The sequence below is a fragment of the Eupeodes corollae genome, chromosome 1, assembly GCF_945859685.1.
Source record: "Eupeodes corollae chromosome 1, idEupCoro1.1, whole genome shotgun sequence".
Classification (NCBI taxonomy): Eukaryota; Metazoa; Arthropoda; class Insecta; order Diptera; family Syrphidae; genus Eupeodes; species Eupeodes corollae.
In genome coordinates this window covers 306,395,722-306,414,515 of record NC_079147.1, presented here as the reverse complement: position 1 = coordinate 306,414,515, position 18,794 = coordinate 306,395,722, and the positions used below count along the sequence as shown (strand labels likewise).

Here is an 18,794-nt window from a genome sequence, read left to right as displayed (position 1 = left end):
CCTTCACCTAAAAAAATACACTTTAAAAATTCCTAAGACATAACCTCATCCATTTTTCAATATTTTTAAACTTTCAGATTTTCCCACTTATCACAAACAAAATGGAGAAGACAAAAAACTCACCTGTTCTCCATCGTAGCATAAAATTTCTTCTTTGGACATCATCTCTAAACAAGCGGCAAAAGTTTTATTCCTGACGTTTTTCATCTTCAAATTCGTATTCCATTTCCGCGAGAGGAAAGCATTGAGTTCCGACTTCAATCGTAGTTCTCCATAAAAATGCAACAGCATCTTCCAGTGCGTCCGAACAAAGACAAATCTTTGTCTTCTCTTCTTTTCTAATTTTTTTTTTTCGCTTTCATTTCAAAGAAAACCAAACACCTCAATTCGCCACAAAAGTCTTTGTATAGCCCAATAAGTCGACTGAAACCATCACCATCACTATCATTATCATAATCATCATCATCAGCACCCTTCCTTAGCAATAAGGAAATGCCATAAACTGAATTGTCCCCTAGTATTTCATCACGTTCAACAAAAGAAGACAAGCAAAAACGATGACGCCGACGCGTGCGACGACGAAAGAAAATGTAGATAAAAAGAGAAAACAGAGAAACACACTTTTTTTCTTGGAATGGATTTATCTCCTATATATTTTTTTATTCATTACAGATATCTCATGAGATGATAAATTAAAAAATCTTATTGTGACGTTAAAAAATAAGACAATCACAAAGAAAACCCAAATACAAAAAGTACACAAAAGAAGGCTTTCCTTTCCTAAAAAGGAAGCGCCTCGGATGGGAGAGTGGGGATGAGAAGATCACATTGGTTTGTAAGTACCGTGTGATCTGGAATACCTTAAAATAAAATAATAAGAAAAGAAAAACACAAATGAACTAAAATGGGACAAGCCTTTGGGGGGGATTGTTGTTTTTTTGGAGCATAACTTATAAAATATGGTAAAATATTTAATTCGTGCCGGCAAAACTGGTCGAAGGTTGTCCAGGTACCGAAAACTGTGGTCGGAAAGTTCCAAAGTTAGCGGCGGGGCTGCCGGTGAATGCTGGCAGAGCAGCACCTTGGAATCCAGCAGGAAATTGTGTCATCAATTGAGCTGAAAATAAATCAATTCAAATTAGTTAAATTTTATAAAAGAAAAACAACAGAAGATAAATTACCAGAATTGGGTACATTTCCAGCAGTGGCAGCCAATCTGGACAGAATTGATCTCTCCGACATCTGCAGACGCTGTGCAACCGGGGGAATGCGGGCCAGGGTGGCTGGCAAACGCGAGACATCGCTCTTCATGTCCGACAGAAGTTCCTCCAATTGATTCAATACTTTGTGAAGTACTGCATTGGCCGGCTTGTTGCCTGCCAGCGATTCCTTGCTCAGATGTTGGTGAGACTCTGCCAAGCATTCAACCTCTGCAAAGCGGGCATTCAAGGACATAGCTGGATGGCTGGGGTCTTGGCTAAGATTCAAGAAGGCAGCCCTTCGCAATTGCTCCTCAATGACCAAAGCCTGTTCGAGCAATTTGAACCGACGAGCCAAGAACTTGTTTTTGATTTCCAAAAAGTTACCCTTGCCAACGTCCATTTTGAAGGGTTCATTGATTATTGCAAAACGAATATCATTTTGAATATCCTGCCAGCGACCGTAGCCGTGAGTCACGATGCCAGCCAACAGCCAATAATCGTGACGGCGGTGCCAGATTTCGTATTCCCTGCCGGGAACGGCGGCCTTTTCTTCATTCAGCCAGAGTGTGTGGAGTTCTGTGAAGCCTCCATCGGCGATGTTGAACATGAACTTGCGTTTCAAAACCTCCAAGCTCTCTTCGATCTTTGTTGTGTCTTGGCGCTTGTTCTCCATTGGTTTTGGCTTCTCCACTTCTCCGTCATCCTTTATGATGAGCACGTCGTCGTCATCGTCCTCGGTTACAGCCTTTGCCTCTTCCTTCTCGTCTTCCTTCTTTACCGAGGCCGAATCTGCCTCAGAGTTGTCTTTGTCTTTGCCTTCAGACTTCACAGATTGGACATCATCATCTCCTGCGGCCGCGCCAGCGACCGAGTCTTTTTTCACGGCGGGCTTTTCATCTTTTTCACCGCCCTCTGATGTGCTCTCACCACGAGGTTTATCGTCACCAGACGCGGCAGACTTGTCATCGCCCTTTTCTGAGTTCGGAGCTGGACTGGGCGCGGCACTGGTCGCTGGAGTCGCACTAGTACTGGGTGTGGCGCTCTTATCGCCGCTCATGACCTCGGCAGTCATGTGGGGTTGGTATCTAACAGGCTCGCACGGCTTCAGAATCAACTCTGGCATGCTGTAGTAGCCATTTATGTGTTCGAACTCTTGTACCTTCTTCCGAATCAGGGACATAACCCCGATGCGTGTCAAAACATGCTGCCGACTAAGTCCTTCACGAGGAACTCCATCAGCGAATGCCTCGGCATTGTCAGCTCCAGGCTCGCACAAATGACGCATGAATAGCGACACATAAGCCTTGAAGTTTCGTTCGGACTTGCCTCGCAAATCTCTGACCAACCACTGCGAGTTGAATGCGTCCTGAGGAGGCATTCCATATCGCATAATCGCGTTTAAGAAACTCTTTCGCTGGCGTGCATTGAAGCCCAGAACTTCAATGTTTCCACCAACACGAGCGAGGAGCGGTGGCAATGGACGATCATCTCTGCGTTCGGGTCGCCTCTTGGCTTTTCTGGATGTGTCACCATTGTCGGCACGTTCGTCAAAGTCGTCGTCTTCGCGGTCTTCATCGGAGGCACCCGAGTAGTCCGAGTTGAAGTCAGATGCGTTGTCTTGCCAGTTGCTATCGTCTCTCGGTTCAGCTGCCACAACCCCTCCGTCTGTGTAATTAACCTAAAAACAGTTTTGTTTAATAATTTTCGTTCAAAATGTTTCACTTTCTTTCTTACCTGTTTCCTGACACGCTTTCCTTTTCCAAGAGTCCGGCTTACGTCCTCTTGATGCTGTTCGTAGTGATGTCTTAGCAACTTCACCCAGTAAGCGGGATCAGAATTTTCTGCCTCCTGTTTGATAATCTCTGTTTCTTCTTCTACGTTCTCTTCCTTTGTGGCGTAAGATGCCACCTTGAACGAAGACAAGTACTCATTGGCCCAACTCTCCTTTTCTTCGATGCCCCGATTCGAACGATCCAGAAGTTCGGCAACAGCTTTGTCATCGTAGTGGATGGCTTCTTCTTCCTTTCCATCTTCCTTGAACAATTCTTCTGTTCCGAAACGCAGAATATCATCAAGTTCTTGTTTGGTAAAGTTGGCTCCCTTTCCGCCCATTCCTGGACGCACAACCAAGTGAGTCAACATCATTTTGCGCTTCGCCACCTGGGTGACGCGCTCCTCGACCGAATTTCTGGTCACAAAACGATATATCATCACTTTGTTAGCCTGTCCAATACGATGGGCACGCGAGAAAGCTTGGATGTCATTGTGGGGATTCCAATCGGAGTCATAGATAATAACTGTGTCTGCAGTGGCCAAATTGATACCCAAGCCACCAGCACGTGTACTCAGCAAGAATACAAACTGTGCGGCACCGGGAGCGTTGAATCGATCGATAGCTTCCTGACGGAGACTTCCTGTGATACCACCATCAATTCTCTCGTACTTGTAGCCCTCGCCTTCGAGGAAGTCCTCTAAAATGTCCAACATCTTGGTCATCTGCGAGAAAATCAGTACACGATGTCCTTGATCCTTGAGTAATTTTAACATCTTTGAAAGAAGGACAAGCTTTCCAGCTGCCTTTGTCATCGAAGCCAATTCATAGCCACCTCCTGGGGCTAGTTGAGCTTCCTCTGCCGCAGATGGGAACAGATATGGATGGTTGCAACATTTCTTCAAGTCCATCATCACGTTTATGAGAGAACAAGAGTTACCGCCACTTTTAGAGTTCAAAGCTTCGTAGTTCTTGGTGAGAATGAATTTGTAGTACTTCTTCTGCAGAGGCGACAGTTCTACACGCACAATAAACTCTGATTTTGAGGGCATGTTCTTCAATACGTCTGACTTGAGACGACGCAACATGTGAGGCCCAAGCATTTCGTGTAATCGTTTTACCTAGAGAGGGAACAAATTGGAACTTTAGAACCTGATTCAAGGAGTTAAACGAGATTTTCTTACCTGTTCTTCCTTGGCGACATCTGCAAATTCGTTTTGGAAAGCATTCAAATCACTGAACTTACGCCGGGACAAGAAATTCAGCAAATGGAACAACTCCTCAAGATTGTTCTGCAAGGGGGTACCAGTGAGCAGCAATTTATAAGCAATGTTGTAGCTGTTCAAGATGCGGAAGAATTTACTCTGGTTGCTCTTCAAACGATGAGCCTCATCCACAACGAGGACAGACCAATCGATGGATCCCAAACAAGTCGCATCCATAGATACCAATTCGTAGCTAGTCAGGAGGACATTGAATTTGAAGGAAGTCGTGCGAAGTCGAGATGGCTTCGAACCGCGAACAGCTCCTTCTTCGAATGTCAGCTCGTTTTCTCGAATCACAGCTCGCGAGTCCTTGTCACCCACGTAAGTGATGCAGTAGAAATCTGGTGCCCACAACTCGAATTCTCGCTCCCAATTGATCACGGTCGACAGGGGCACCGCAACAATAAATGGACCCTTGCAATGGCCTTCCTTGTAGAGCGAGTACAAGAATGTCACAGTCTGGATGGTCTTTCCGAGACCCATTTCATCGGCAAGGATGGTGTCGATGCCCTGACCCCAGGAGTACCTCAACCAGTTAATACCATCGATCTGGTAAGGATGAAGCTGCATGCCAGTTTCATCCAAGAACGGTGGCTGACCCTCGTATTTCTTCTTCAAATCAGTTGTTGGCTTCTCTGGAGGCGGTGTGTACCGTTTGATGGCACGCTCATCTTCATCGAGTTCCTTGGCCTTGCTCTTGCGACCCTTCTTGCCTTTTTTAGCACTACTTCGTACCGCATCCGAGTTACAGGCAGCCCTCAAATCCATGTAGAATTCTATGGCAGTCTTCAAGCCAGGAATATCGTCGCCTTCGTCTTCCCAGGTGCACTTGTCGTAGGGCAAATCGCGCCACTTCACCAAATACAAAATCGAACCGTCCCTTGCAGTGCGGTGGTTAATCACTCTGTGAACTATGAGCCATTCTGGCTTCACTCCATAGCGATAGTATCGCTCCTCAAAGTCAATCTCAGAATTTTCTTCATCCTTGCCATGGGTCTTGGCCTTGTGGCGTTGAATCCTCTGGAAACGGCTGTCAGCCTCGTCGAGAGCTTCCTCAAACTTGGGCGGCTCTTCCATGTCGTATTTACGCATGTAGGAGCGCAACATGAAGGGATGGTGAACATCCATCTGAACCTCGCTCACCCATTCACAGTGCCAATAGGACTGGTTGTGCCACTTGACAAAGTACTCGCGGACGCGTGGTTGTTGCTTCTTTGATGTGGAGGGCTCGTTCTTTGGCTCCATCCAACGCCAAGTGAGAATCTTCTCGGCCTTGCCGCTAAGTGCAGGACATCCGCAACGGGGGCATTTCCAGTCCCCATCGGGAATTGTATCCAATGGGGGATTCAAGCAGAATGTGTGATAGGCCGATGGACAGGAATCACAGCAAAGCAACTCTCCGCCGTCCTTGCAAACTCGACAGAACTCCTGATGTTCATCGTCCTCTTGTTCCTCTACCGGACCGTCAGCTTCACAATGTGGACACGACCACTTGCCTTCGGGGGCTTCATCCAACTCCGGTTCCAAACAAACCAAATGATACGCTCTTGGACATGTATCGCAAAGTATAATCTCTCCGCCCTGTTGACAAACCTCGCAGTAATCCTGGTGCTCGTGATCGCCATCATCACCGTCTGGGAATCGACTGGTCTTGTGCATTTTCTTCTTCTTCTTGAACTTGTTGCCGAACTTGGTCTTGGCTTTTTTCTTCACCACCGGCTGTGGTTCTTCTTCCGGTTCCTCTTCGTCATTCTCGTCGAAATTCTCATCCTTACTCGTGTCGGACTTTTGAAGCATCTTCTCAAATTCCAAATCAGAGTCACGCTCAGACACTCCACTCGCGTCTGGGTCATCATCTGAGCTTTGGTGCTTGCGTTTGCCGAATTTAATCTTCAGAGTGGGTACTTTTCCTGATTTACGTCCCTTTTTGCTAGCATTTCGACCACGCTTGCGCCGAGAACGCTGTTCTTGCTCTTGCTCTTCTTCCTCCTCTTCCTCTTCTTCTTCAAAAATGTCATCAGGCTAAAATTTATGCAGAAAATTAAGTTAGTCTTGAAATACTCATTTTGATGGCAATTAAACGAACCTTTTCATTGCGTGACGATCGAGATGAACGTGGTTCCTCCTCGTCTCGGCCAGTTTCATTCTGTATGTTGGGATTGACTTCACAGAAATCCCTCCATTTGGCTGCTACCAACATCATAAGCTTGGGAGCAGGGACCTTGGCGTTCTCCTTCTGCAGAATTGGACGCACATGCTGCTGGAATAGTTTGTAAGAAGTCAAAGTCTGCATGTCACTGTCAGTGTATTCTATCTCAACGTCAGTCACATTAAATGCCGTACAAACGTCCTCCACTGATGGCATTCCTAAAAAACATCGAGAATAAATGTTTGAATAAATAGGACCACAGATTTAAGAAGCAAGTGATTTCGCGATAAGCTTTCAAAAGGTGGATCCATCGCGGTTTTTATTTATTTTTTTTTTGAGGAACAATGAGGACAATGAGTTTTTGTTGTTATCTATCGCTACTCTACCTGAAGAGGATGATGCTTCTTTTTCCTTGGCGGCTGCCTTCTCAGCATCCTTGCGCTTGCGTCCACGCTTAGTTGTTGGATATTCAACTTCTTCCTCGTGCTGGAAATCACTCTCCTCCTCGCTTTCGTTCTTCTTGCGCTTCTTCTTCTTGCGACCTTTTTCTTTTTCGTTCTTAGTTTTACGCTTTTTACCTTTTTTCTTCTTACGATTATCTTCAGGGTCGTAGTCATCATCTTCCTCCTGTTTATTGTTGTTGTATATCAGCAAGACCATGGACAATAAATTGTAAACAAATTAACACAACATAAATCGCGATGAAAATAAAATTTCAAAATAAAAAACAAAAAACAAAAAGATAAAAACAAAAAGTGAAAGTCAGAGAGATGAATGAATGTGCGTCATTTTATGTATTCAAATACTTTTAATGTTGTTATTGATATTTAATTAGCAGTCTAGGAACATACAAACCCCTACCTCCCTACCTATCTACAATCTACATAGCTAGCTCGATAGCTACAGGTGTTAATGGGAAAGTGGCAGATAACTTATAAATGTTTTATTCTTTTTTCATGCTTCAAAGCCACCTTCAGTTATGAAAAAAGGGTTCCTAAATAACAGAAAAAAAGCGAAAAGGTTCGAATGTAAGAGTACAAAAAAATAAAATAATAAGAACGCTAAATATTTGTTGTTTGTTTTTTGTTTTGAAGCTAATTACGTCATTAGGCCTTGAGCGATTAAACTCAATTTAACTAAAAATAGCAACTTGTTTATTGTTTTGCTGTTTATTTGAAATTTTAGGGCAAATTATTTGTTACCTTTCTATCGCTTCTGAGGAATTTATTTGTTTGTAGGAAGAAACCATTTTGTTCATAATATAGACGTATACGTTGGGTACGTATACAAAAGTGAGACATTAACAAGGTCATTTGGATAGAAGTTACTGTTTTTAGGAGTTTCTTCTGCTTTGTGACTTTGAACCTAGTTAGAAATGAAGTTACTAATGATAAGTAATCACAACTTCTTTTAATAAAATAAACCAAATGTTTACGTACATTTATTTATTGATATTTAACTTAGGAAAATAGTTTTCTGGTAGGCATGAAATTCAATCTCACGATTTTCACTATGGTGTGTTGGGAGAGGGTGGGGAATGTTTATGTGCTCCCGGTGATCCTTTGCAAAGTAAGACAACCAAAAAAATAGAGATGTCGACGTGTGGCACGCTCAAAACTCTGCAGAAGTCATGGCTGTCGACGGCCTTTAAAGAGGAGAAGTTGAGAGTGACACATTCAACAACAACAAAAAAATAAATCCTGTACGAGCAATTGAGCCAGTAAGGTCGAGGAGTTGCTTCCTGGATGCCTCATGAACTTCTCTGACTGTGAAGATGAGGTTGTGGGAATCTGCGAGAGAGTGTGATGTTATGAGATGAGATGAGTCTTCTCCTGGGAGATAACAATCAATCCTACAGTGTAGTCGCAAATGTTACCAAGTTCGAATGACCTACAAGAACAAGACCATGAAATAGAAGAAGTTACAGCGATTCAGCAGTCAAAACAATGTCAGTTGCCAAAATGACCTCGACTTCAAAGGGAAATGTTCAAAAGAAAGCCGAAAAAAGTCTACGAGGATGAGACAGGTCGAGCCTATACCTGGCTATCTACCATAACCGAAGATCGGGGCCAAGAACAAAATGGTTCATCAACAAAAGTAGAATAAAGAATGTTATTCGAATCCAGATTCGAGACGGACCAAGAATGCTAGGAGAGCTGTGCAAAGCTACACAAAACAAGATTCGTATGAATGCCTCGTCTTCCCAAACCTCAAGAACTACCAAACCAACAGGTTATTCGGATCAAGAAACCAATGCACCCAGGGGTCGATTATGATGGTTCGAGAGGTCATGTAAAGATAAATAGGCATAATGACTCTACCTCCCCCCTTCCCTCCAGCAATGGGAAGAGTCAGAAAATTAACAGGAGCTCTTAAGTTAATGAAGTCGTTTATATGTTTTCTTTGAAGAAAAGCTTCAATTACACTTTACCAATTATACCACCTTTAAAGTCTTATCGGTTTTATTCTCCTGTAGGCGTAATGCTTTCATAAATTGTTATGCATGATTCACATATAATTATTTGTTGAATTAGTTTCGATTAGAATTTAGAAAGAAAATGGTTGGTATCTCAAACACAATAAGTTTCAGCGATTCAGCGGACAAAACAATGTCAGGTACCAAAATGACCTCGACTTCAAAAGGGACTGTTCTAAAGAAAGACAGAAAAAGTCTGAGAGGATGAGACAGACAGACTACCATAACCGAAGATCGGAGCCAAAAACATGGGCCAAGAACACAATGGTTCATGCAAAAAAGACGAATAAAGGATGTTATTCGAATCCAGATGCTAGAAGAGCTGTGCGAAGTTATAGCAAAACGAGATTCTTTAGAATGCCTCGTCTTCTTCCCAAATCACAAGAACCACCAACCCAACAGGTAATGCGGATCAAGGAAACAATTCACCCAATGGTCGATTATGATGGTTCGAGCGGTCATGGAAAGATAAATAAGCATAATGACTCTACCTCCCCCTCTCTCTCCAGCAATGGGCACACGCTAGCTAATTTGATAAAAGACAACAAAATAAATCAGACAATTAACAGAAGCTCTTAAGTTAATGATGTCGTTTATATGTTTCCTTTGAAGGAAAGCTTCAATAACACTTTTCCAATTGTTCCACCTTTAAAGTCTTCTCGGTTTTATTCTGCTGTAGGAGTAATGCTTTCATAAATTGTTTTGCAGATTCACATTTCTGTTAATTAGTTGCATTCATATCATATATTTATTTGTTGAATTAGTTTCGATTAGTATTTAGAAAGAAAATGGGTGGTATCTCAAAACACAAACAATGTTTGTCTCTCAAACAATGGAAACGAAAATTGGTATTAAAAGCTTCTCTCAGCAATAGTTGGTATTGTGGCCAAAATTCCAAAAGTCGGGGGAATATATTTTGAAGAAGGCTCAATACATGAAACGTCTTCGAAAGGTGAGAAATATTAAGGTTAGGCTTATTTTTAAATTTAGTGTACATTAAGGCAACAAAAAGAAAGCAGCTTAGTCTACATGTAAAGATGAATCCTAAATAGTTCAATTTTTGAAACGTATGTAGACAGAAGTTCTGTGTTTTGTGTTCTGACATCCGTTGGCTTTTGAGAAAATTTACATTGCCATATTAATGATACATTGCTCAAGGGTTATTAAGAGAACTAAGACTAGGAGCATTATTTACCAATTAAAGCTGCTTCAGATAACCACAATAAGCTGAAAGACAAGGAAATTAATTTTAGGCTTCCATAACCGAAGATTGAACTTCAGACAATGTAAAAATCTGAGTTCGCTGATAGAATGGGATAAAAACTCATCCTATAACATCAGGTTTTTGAAATATACCTCTTTTAAATGCAAAATTAACATAATGCCGTGTTTTTTTAAGGTTGGGCAAAAATAAAATATAGTTCTCAACAAAAATTGTATGCTTTAACTTCAGGATTTTTTTAATTGTTTATATTTAGATATTCTATAAAATGTATATCCTCCCATCGAGATTACTTAGATCTAGGCTATTATTATTTAAAGCAACGCATCAAACGGAATATTTTTTCGAGAAACTTTAAGTCATTTTTGTTCCATGTTTAAGAAGGCTTGTTTTTGTTTAAATAAAAGTTTTGAAAGAGATAAGTTAAAAAATTGTTTTTAATATTTTTAGCTCATACATTTTTTTTAACTAGTAATAAAGATAAAGATTTAAAGTAGGATATGTAGTTTATAAGATTACATCTGTAGATAACGCATCGTGCGTAGATGACATATATACACCTTAAATCTTTTCAGTATCTCAGTTTTAATTTGACCTTATTTATGAGATTTTGAAAAACCTTGAATAAAAAGTTTTAAAAAGTACGTTTAAGAGTTAATTTGTTGTGCCCATTCTCAATCCGAACTCAGATTGAAGCTTAATTTGAAAATACGCGTTTTCAACATAATTATTAATACTAGCTGTGCGCGGCGGCGTTAGTCGTATGCTTTATTTTAGTTAAAATTTAGTTAGCACAAAAAAGGTTATAGAATTATTAAATGGGACAATTCTGTCATAAATTATTTGAGCCAAGCTTTAACTATTTCCGCAGCGCACGCTCTAAAAAGGGAAAAATGCGTCATTTTCAAACACTTTTTATTGGTCTAGTGTTAATATTGCAATGTTGTGCAATTTGATTGAAGAAAATCAAATTTCAAATTTATTGTACAATATAAAATATTGTATCTTTCTGTGGGAAAAATGGCAAAATATTTGTTTATTTAATTTTTAAATTTGGAAGAGTAAAGACCTCCGCGGGTGAAAGTGAAAACGTCAAAAGCAGAAAAAGATGAAAGAAAAATGTATTTTCTTTGTGGACTATAAAGTATTAAATCGTCTGGGGCTCCTAGCCAATAATATTGTGCAATACTTTGCACAATAATATTGAGCGTCTAGAGACCAGTTAAAGTTTAGATTTGTTTCAATATACAGGGTCCGGAAAAAAAACCTCCCGTATTTTTAGAAGTTTATATTTAAAGCTATTTATAGATAAAATGGTATTCTGGATAGACAGATAGTAATCATAATGGCGTGGCACGGTGAGCATCGCGCATTTGTCTTAGAGGAATATATCCGTAATGGTGGTTCCGCGATTACTACTCGGCGAGCATTTGGCATTCGATTTCACCTTGGACGACATGATCCTGTTTCGGAAATAAAAACAATTCAAGTTTGGTTATCAAACTTTAGAGCAACGCAACGGTTCTGCGCTAAAGATAAAATCGTCTTGCCGACCTTTAACCCCAACAACGCCGGATAATGTGTGCTAGTGTAAATGCGTCTATTCAGCAATCTCCGAGGTGTTCAGCACTTAAACATTCAGCTTCCATTGGATTGTCTGAAAGGAGTGTAAGACGAATTTTGCACACACATCTTCATATGCATCGCTACAAAATGATGATCGCGCAAGAATTAAGTGAAAGAGATTTTGAAACTTTTGTGAAGACATTCTTCAAAACATTCCCGTTGGTGCTGTTTTTATTTCGTCTGACGAGGCCCATTTCCATTTATCGGTCCCCCGATTTATCACCTTGTGATTTTTTTCTTTGGGGACATTTAAAGGCCCAAGTCTACACTCATCGCTTAACATCTTTGGAGGCACTTAAGGAGGCAATCCTTCAGGAAGTGGGAGCCATTACACCACAAATGACTCGACAAGCAATGGAAAACTTCCGATAAAGGCTTCGTAAATGTATTAATAATAGAGGACAATATTTAAAGGATATAATGTTTAAAACTAATTTATTATTTTATTTAATGTAAAAACGCATAGTATTAATTTAAAAAATTCAATAAAATTTGTCTGTTAAATTGTTTATTTATTTGTCATTGCTTTTTAAAATATGGGAGATCTTTTTGCCCGACCCTGCATATTAAAAACTAGGTGTGATCTTGTTAAGAAGACACATTTGTTATAAAAACAAAAATAACTTGTAAACCGTTTAGTGTCTTTCTGGTAAAAAACCGTTTCACCATAAATGTTTTAGTATTTCTTTCGGGTTTATGTAGGACAGGTTAAGACTAAAATGAGGTGTTTTTAAACAGTGAAAAATATTGAACATTAAGCTCGTTTTTATGTTAAGAAAATCATTACAAATTTTATTGAAAAATAATTAATACATGTACATCATCTTAAAAAGCCTAATATGCTGTATGTTTGGAATTTTAAAAGTTTCAATAACCAAACGTGATAGATTGCTTTTGAAATCGATTCAAACTAAGGCCATAAAAACCTTAGGAAAAGTATAGTTAGATTTCCACTTACAAAATCTTGTTAATCAGTGTAATTTTTTGGTCTATATGTTGTTTTTAGATATTTAATATAGTGAAAAACTTCTCGGATATTATTAAACAAAAAGGACAGAAAAATAATTTCTTTAGCATGGCACATCCCTTAAGGTTCCATTCTAAAAGTAGTACTCTTGGCATGATGGTTAGTTCCTGGGGCTATCATGCCAGAGGCCTTGTTTTCAATCCGTTTCTTTGCCACCTAAATTATTTTTTACATGTACTGCCTCTTGCGAGGAATTGAGAATCATTTAAGAATAATATTGTTGTCATGTAAAGTGCTTTCTCAAGTTAGCAGTTCGGATTCGCCTTCAAAACTATGACTCCCCTCCATCTCTGGCAAAACATGCACACAGGAATGGCTGATTCTCTGCGAAGGAAAGCCGGAAAAAGTTCAAACAAGCCAGGAAGGCCTGCAACGCCCATATTCGACGGACCAAATTTTTACATGACCAAAATTTACGGCAAAAAATACTGCAATGTCCCAAAGGCAGTAAAAATTTTTGGTCATTTGTAAAAAACATGAGGAATTCTTCCTCTTCTTCGGTTCCTACGCTCGTTGATAATGACACTCCCTTTGTTAGCTCTTTAGAGAAAGTTAATCTCTTTGCTAGGCAGTTCGCCGCCAATTCTACGCTGCCAGTGAGTGTTATGACTCCGCCTGTACTTGAGCGAGTTAGTGATTCTATGGAACCAATCTTTTTTCGCACTCGTACTGTGGCAAGAGTCCTAAGAGATCTAAACACACATAAATCCGCTGGTCCGGATGGTATCCCCGCTATTGTTCTGAAGAGGTGTTCTTCAACGCTGGCAAAACCACTGCGTAAGCTTTTTCATCTGTCCTACTCCTCAGGTCTCGTTCCGAGCGGATGGAAAACGGCATTTGTCCAGCCTATTCCCAAAAAAGGCGAATCTTCCTCACCCTCTAACTACCGACCGATTGCACTTACGTCCCTTCTTTCCAAGGTCATGGAAACGCTGATTAATTATCAGCTCAAGAAATATCTTGAAGATCGAAAGCTTCTTAATGACCGGCAATACGGCTTTCGTAGCAATAGGTCCACTGGTGATCTCATGGTTCATCTCACCGAACAGTGGAGCAAATCTTTACATCGTTTTGGATGGCACTTGCATCAATGAGACTGAACACCTCGATATTCTCGGTATGTGTGTCACCAACCACCTCTTATGGAATGATCACATACGCGATGTCGCCAAAAATGCCGCAAGGTGTTTGGGTTTTCTTAGGCGATGCAAGAAATATTTCACCCCTTCTGATCTGGCTGTTATCTACAAGACTTACATACGTCCAAAGCTTGAGTATAACTCCCATCTCTGGGCTGGTGCTCCTGCAACTTACTTAAGCCTCTTGGATAGTATTGAACGTAGAGCATTTAAATTGATAGATATTATATCATCATAAGTTCATTTACTTCGCTTGAACATCGTCGTAAGGTCTCTTGTCTGACCCTTTTTTACCGTTATTTTAACGGCTTATGCTCTAGTGAAATAGCCAGTTGCATTCCTCCCCTTAAACAGTTCAAACGTAATACTCGCGCTTCTAGGAATGCTCATCAGTATACCCTCGAGCCCAACTTCGGTCGTACTGTCAAATACAGAGATTCGTTCTTTAGCCGTACTACGCGAATGTGGAATGCCTTACCACACTCTGTCTTTCCTAGTCATTGCAATATTCAGGAATTCAAAACCAATGTGCACCGACATCTCCTTTTAAACCCTCTCTCCTCTTCCTAGTGCTCACACTCTGCATCTGCATAATAAGGGTAGTAATATCCCCTTGAGTGTGTGTTTATTATAAAAAAAAAAAAAAAAAAAAAACTGTTGCGCCACCTAATTTTATTTTTACCATTCTAAAAATTGATTTTTTCATAGAGAATATTGTTCAACCAAAATTTTAATTTTGTAAAAATTATTGTTTGAATCTTCTACACCTAAATTTTAGTAATCGTTTTTTCCTAAATCTATGAATTTTACGAACAAAATGACGACATCTTTTTGTGAAAAAAAACTACATTAGCTGCAATGCGCACACACTTTGTTTTACTACAAAAACCGTAGCTCTCGATAAATTTAGATTAGCTCCCTATTAGGTGTCCTTACGAGACACTGTCTTATAGGCAGACTTAGTGTAGCCTCAAATGACTTCTGCAGAAGCTGCATGGACGGGGAAGAAGAGGAAACAATTTCTCACCTTCTCTGCACTTGCCCTCTTGCTCTTTCACTAAGAGGCAGACTTCATCTGGGAGACTACCTTTTTGATAATCCCAGTAAACTAGCCAATTAGGATATCAAATATCTTCTTCGCTTTATAAAAAGCTCAAAATGGTTCGACTAGTAAGAAGTAATTCTTTAGATTCATGTGGTATTACCCTGGGCCTTTTCTTTCAGCCTAAGCCACTTTAAACTAACCTAACCTAAGGACGTATTAAATTAAGGTTCACCGTCGGAATTAAAATTTACCTTTCTCTTGATTTTTTCTAATCTTCTTATCTTCCTGCACTATTTGAGACATCGTAATTAATACTCAATACATTCCTGCCCCGTACAGAACACAAAATAGTCACTTAAAATAGTTTATCTTTAAAAGTAATTATCATTTAAGCACATACCGAAGTGTATTAGATAAAAATTGAGGTTGTAAATTTGATTAAAATATTATTATCGGCCTAACTGATCGTTAACCGCAGTAAAATGTACGTTTATTTTTTTGTGTTTATTTGTTTTTTTTTTTTTTTTTTTTTAAGAAATATGTAGGCACATATAAAAAATCGGACAACAATTTGTAATTAATAAACAAAAACAAATTATCAACATAACTTCTCTTTCAATTGGTATGTTAAAACAGATAAATATTATAAACGTGTGATTGATATGAGAACTAGTTGGTTCATTCGTTAGAGAATTATGTTAATTTTAAATGAGATTAATGTAGATTTTTAAAGTTCACATTTATTATTCTGCATCAGAGAAGTCTAACACATTAATTTAGTTCCATTGAAGAATAAATTAATAATCAGGGCAGCAAAAATGTTATTCTATTTTTGTTTTCGCTTTATGAAAAGAAACTATACATATTTAGATCGGTTTCTATGTCAAAAAATGTAATTTATTAAGAAGTTGGAGGTGTTAACTTGGTTAACATAATTCTTTTTTAGACTTACAATAATTTCTCAGAATTTTGAATAAAATGTCATGAAAATATGAAAGTTGGAATGTAAACATTTTAATTTTACTCTTTTAAGATTGGGTTAGGTTATGTGGGTGATCCAAGAAACATCCAACATGGATCTTTTTGAACCCATTGTGCTCTCCTTAAGGAAAGGAGGAAGGATTGGGTAGGGTAAGGTACTCAACTTTGTTTGTCTTCTTATATTAATTCGCCTTGTTAGAATTGGAAGGTATTCAATGCAATTGATTTAGGAACCTATGACATTTCCAATATCCTACAGAACTAGACTAGAAATGTTATGTATGAATATCCTGTCTAGAACTTTTATTAATTAACAAACTAAAGTACCTATAATATTTACCTTTAAACTATCATTTTGAAAACTTATTATGCATTTTTAGTTGTTTTTTTCTTTTGTTTAGTAAATGATTATGCAAGCATACATATGTATATCACAACATGCATTAATTTGTTATTCAAAAATGAAAGTAAAAGAAAAATAAATTCAATACACCACCTTCTTTCTTACCGTTGGCTTCAATGGAACATCAGAATCATTAGATAGTTCTGCAGCTTTAACTGATTCCTCTTGGGCTTCCTCTTCATCTAAAAGGAATAATTAATAAATAATAATAGCTTGTTTTCAATAGATAAAATAAAAGGTTTTGCTTTTCTTTGCCGTGGTGTGCCAAAAAAACATTATAAGAACCGGAAAGTTGATTGTTATTAACTGCGTTTTTTACAGAGTTTTGTTTTATTCAAATTGGGAAGCTAAAGATAATTTTATCTACTATTTTAAACCTTACTCCCACCCCACAACAAATTATTAAGGAAACTTTTAGTAGCCTTGTATTTTTTGTTTTTACTTACAACCTTTTCATGAGAGTGATTTGATGCTGTCTGATTTCTTAATAGCATAAAAGTTTAAATTGAATCATAATTCAAGAATGAAGTGGAGGGAAGTGTTTAATGAGCACGTTAACATGATCAATTAATACGTTATTTTTATAATCAGTGTAACTGCTTAGAAAAAAGATTTTTCATATCCTTTCCTATAACACTTTCAGGAGTTTCATGCACGCTAAATTTTATCAAGTTTTTTCTGTTCCATATACCTAATAAAAAAGATCGCGGTGTTGTGGTTACTTACTTACGTAAGGTGGCGCTACAGTCCTCACCCATCAAACTTCTCCATCTAGCTAGATGTCTCCAATTTCGCGCTCCAAGTTAGGTGTGGATTCGAAGACTTCCCGGGCAGGAGCATTGGTTTCCATGCGCTCTACGTGACCCAGCCGTCTTATTCGTTGGACTTTTACTCTTCTGGCGAAGTCTACGTCGTTGTACAGCACTCCCCTTTGATGCATACGGGACCGTAGATCACACGTAGATCACTTTTCTTTCGAACCGACTCAAGGTGCTTTCATCCGCTTTTGTCATAGTCCATGCTTCTGCATCGTATAGCAGGACGGGGATGATAAGGGTCTTATATAGCGACACTTTGGTCCTTTGAGAGGACTTTACCACTCAATTGCTTTCTTCGCCCAAAGAAACAGCGGTTAGCGAGAGTTATTCTGCGTTTGATCTCAGCGCTGGTGTTGTTATCTGCGTTTACAGCGGAGCCTACGTCTGTCGATGGTGACGATTTGACCAAGACGACGGTGTTGTATGTCCTTTCTGGACGACAGCATGTATTTTGTTTTGCCCTCAATAACCGTTAAACCCATTTTTGCCGCCCCCTGCCTTAATACTGCCGCCCCCTGGCTCAATACTCACAAAAGCCCCATTGACATCACGCTGAGTTCTTTCGATGTCAATGTCATCACCATATGCTAGTAATTGGGCAGACTTTTGAAAGATAGTGCCTGAAGTGTTGACGTGTGAGCTTTTCACTATGCTTTCAAGAACGATGTTAAAAAAATCGCATGACAGCACACCTTGTTATGGTTAGTGCATACAAAAACTTCTGTACTATTGATACCCTTTACCTTTGCAGCTGCAGATCAAAAAATCGAAACCAAGAACGTTTATCAAGTGAAAGAACTGATTTGGTTCTTCGAATACAGTTGCCTCCTGTTAAATCATTTAAAGCTTAAACGTCTCAATAATTATACAAAGATTTTAAATATTAAGGTATATAAAATTTGAAAGGTATTTTCATTATTTTGGCAATCATAGAAATATAGTATTGAAATTACTTCTAACAAAATGAAAACGACAACATTTATTAAAAGAAAATGGGAATTTCAGTCTAGCCGGAAAGCCTAGCCCCAGTGCATAATTCATTGTATGGACTCTAAACTGTAAACCATTGTAAAATTAATTTGTAAGCGTTCACTGATATGACAGTATTGGTCACTTTTAAATAAATAAATAGACCCGAAATTAAAGGAACTTTAATAGTTCGATTTTTCGGAATCGGCTTTAAACTGTATGCCCCTTCCATCCCTGAAACATTCCTCGCACACAGGAATGGTTGAGAGTTGGTAGTCACTAGGCCCTATTTCTCAAAGGACTGTTGCGCCATCCAATTTATTGTTATGATTGTCCCCACAATTGTAATGTATAACGTTGGATATCTTCGTTCAAGAGAACCATTTTTGATTATAGATACAGAATTGTAAAATATTTACGCATCATAGACAACAAACACCACTGCAACAAAAAATGCTTCAATGAATGGTCTAGGCTCTGCAGAGAATAAAATGAAGAATAAATGAACTCCTTGGAAAAGTTGAGTCTCCCCAATTTGCAAGATTACGCGACTAAATTGAAGATAGTCAAGAAGATTTTCGTACAATCATCTCCAACATGTTCTGAGAACTAAGAACTAAGTGTAGATATGATGTCGGCAATCTGTAAGACCAGAGGTGAAATAAACTACAAACCATACGAAACAAACTCAGGATCAACAT

At 39.1% G+C, this 18,794-nt stretch overlaps 1 protein-coding gene across 2 annotated transcripts in view; it reads right to left on the bottom strand.

Moving 5' to 3' along the window:
• Nucleotides 1–852: 852 nt before the first annotated feature.
• The window catches only part of LOC129942440 (chromodomain-helicase-DNA-binding protein Mi-2 homolog), a 31,954-nt gene continuing 14,012 nt past the window's right edge, over nt 853–18,794 (bottom strand). Inside the window, exons 2-8 of one of the 2 annotated variants that reach the window (XM_056051366.1) lie at nt 16,400–16,488; nt 6,774–7,014; nt 6,325–6,605; nt 4,158–6,260; nt 2,937–4,094; nt 1,182–2,880; nt 853–1,117 (exon numbers count right to left, since the gene is read on the bottom strand). In XM_056051366.1, coding sequence (XP_055907341.1) covers nt 972–1,117; nt 1,182–2,880; nt 2,937–4,094; nt 4,158–6,260; nt 6,325–6,605; nt 6,774–7,014; nt 16,400–16,488 — 5,717 coding nt within the window. In that variant the 3' untranslated portion in view covers nt 853–971. The remainder of the gene's footprint in view (nt 1,118–1,181; nt 2,881–2,936; nt 4,095–4,157; nt 6,261–6,324; nt 6,606–6,773; nt 7,015–16,399; nt 16,489–18,794) is intronic. The other variant, XM_056051367.1, reaches the window with a different exon arrangement.